This window comes from Stegastes partitus, unplaced genomic scaffold (assembly GCF_000690725.1).
Source record: "Stegastes partitus isolate 25-593 unplaced genomic scaffold, Stegastes_partitus-1.0.2 Scaffold112, whole genome shotgun sequence".
NCBI lineage: Eukaryota > Metazoa > Chordata > Actinopteri > Pomacentridae > Stegastes > Stegastes partitus.
In genome coordinates, this window is record NW_007577843.1 from 773,289 (window position 1) to 774,685 (window position 1,397).

At 37.3% G+C, this 1,397-nt stretch overlaps 1 protein-coding gene across 1 annotated transcript in view; it reads left to right on the forward strand.

The window, feature by feature from the left end:
* LOC103354575 (5-hydroxyisourate hydrolase-like) overlaps positions 1 to 1,397 on the forward strand; it is a 5,599-nt gene that overhangs the window by 3,019 nt on the left and 1,183 nt on the right. Inside the window, exons 2-3 of the mRNA XM_008278004.1 lie at positions 343 to 479; positions 912 to 1,047. Coding sequence (XP_008276226.1) covers positions 346 to 479; positions 912 to 1,047 — 270 coding nt within the window. The 5' untranslated portion in view covers positions 343 to 345. The remainder of the gene's footprint in view (positions 1 to 342; positions 480 to 911; positions 1,048 to 1,397) is intronic.

Genomic DNA, 1,397 nt, shown 5'->3' on the forward strand with positions numbered 1-1,397 from the left:
CTGACCTTTCTGTGTTCATTAAATGATTAATCTTTCTTCAGTGAAGCAAATTTATTTTAGTATATTAAACATAATGTGGGAGGGATTTAGCTTTCATATGAGCCATTTCTAAAACCAATGGATTAATTAAAAGTCAGGGAATAAGCTGTTGTTTCTACAAAATGGATAAGTGACAAGACTTTTGTCAGGGACTGTATAATAATAAGCGCTGTGCAGCCAAATAATTATGAGTATGCTTTCAGCAACCTCATATCTGGTAGCACTTCCCATGGTCCCTTTCACACAGAAGCTGTAATTAAAGGTCCTATAGCAAAAGATGACCTGTACACTCGTGTCCATCAGATTATGGCGGCAGAAGAATCCAGCCCTCTGACCACTCATGTGCTAAACACTGGCGATGGCGTTCCAGGCACCAGGATGGCCCTCAGTCTGCACCGCCTGGACTCCAATCTGATGATCTGGACCATGCTGAGTGTTGGGTATGCTTTAAATATGTGTGTTTTCATCTTTAATGAATGTTTTTTTCTAATGAATATTGTGTTTGAAAATGGTAATAAATTGTAGCCAAAGCAGTTTTAGTTTTCTTTGAACAGTGTTTAAGAATCAGTCACAGCGGCTTCCATTTAGACACTTACAAATAAAGTACTATATGAAGTGATGGAGACATTGTGAGTGAAGGTCCAGGGTAATGGCTCTGACATCAGTCTTGTCTTTAAAACACAGACTTTAAACTTAGAGTAGTTTTAAATCAGACTGCACTGATAAGAATAATTACAGGTATGTCTAGTTTTAAGTCAGATTAAAATTTCTCCAGAAAGACCAACTGTGACAAACAAGAAGATGATGAAGTTGAAAAATAGCAGAGGTCGAAGAAGACGTTCATAACACTGTGCTTTATTAATAATTTTCAGGACAACAAATGAGGATGGCCGCTGCTCAGCACTCATCAGCCGGGAAGCGTTTACTCCCGGCATGTACAAGCTGCGCTTTGAGACAGGTGCATACTGGGAGAGCCTAGGCCAGACGTGCTTCTACCCCTATGTAGAGGTGAGATTCAGTTATTGGAAAAGTGCTTTGATCGTTATCAGGGTATCACCAGATTCAGTATATTTTCAATTGTTAAACTGATGGCCTGATTTAGCCACACTGCAACAAATTTATGCATAGAACAACATTTTTACAGTTATAGATTGTTAAAATTCTATTTAAGTTATTATATAAATTATTGTGAATAAATCGCATTAAAAGACTGTTTGTTTTTAGTGAAACAATAAATCTTTAGGAGCAGCTCACAAGTTCATAGTTTCATTTTTTTGAAAAAGAGGTCAAAATAAAAGAACAACTGCTGGTGTCATGAGGATGATTAGAAACCATCCACTTCAGTGATAACTTTACCA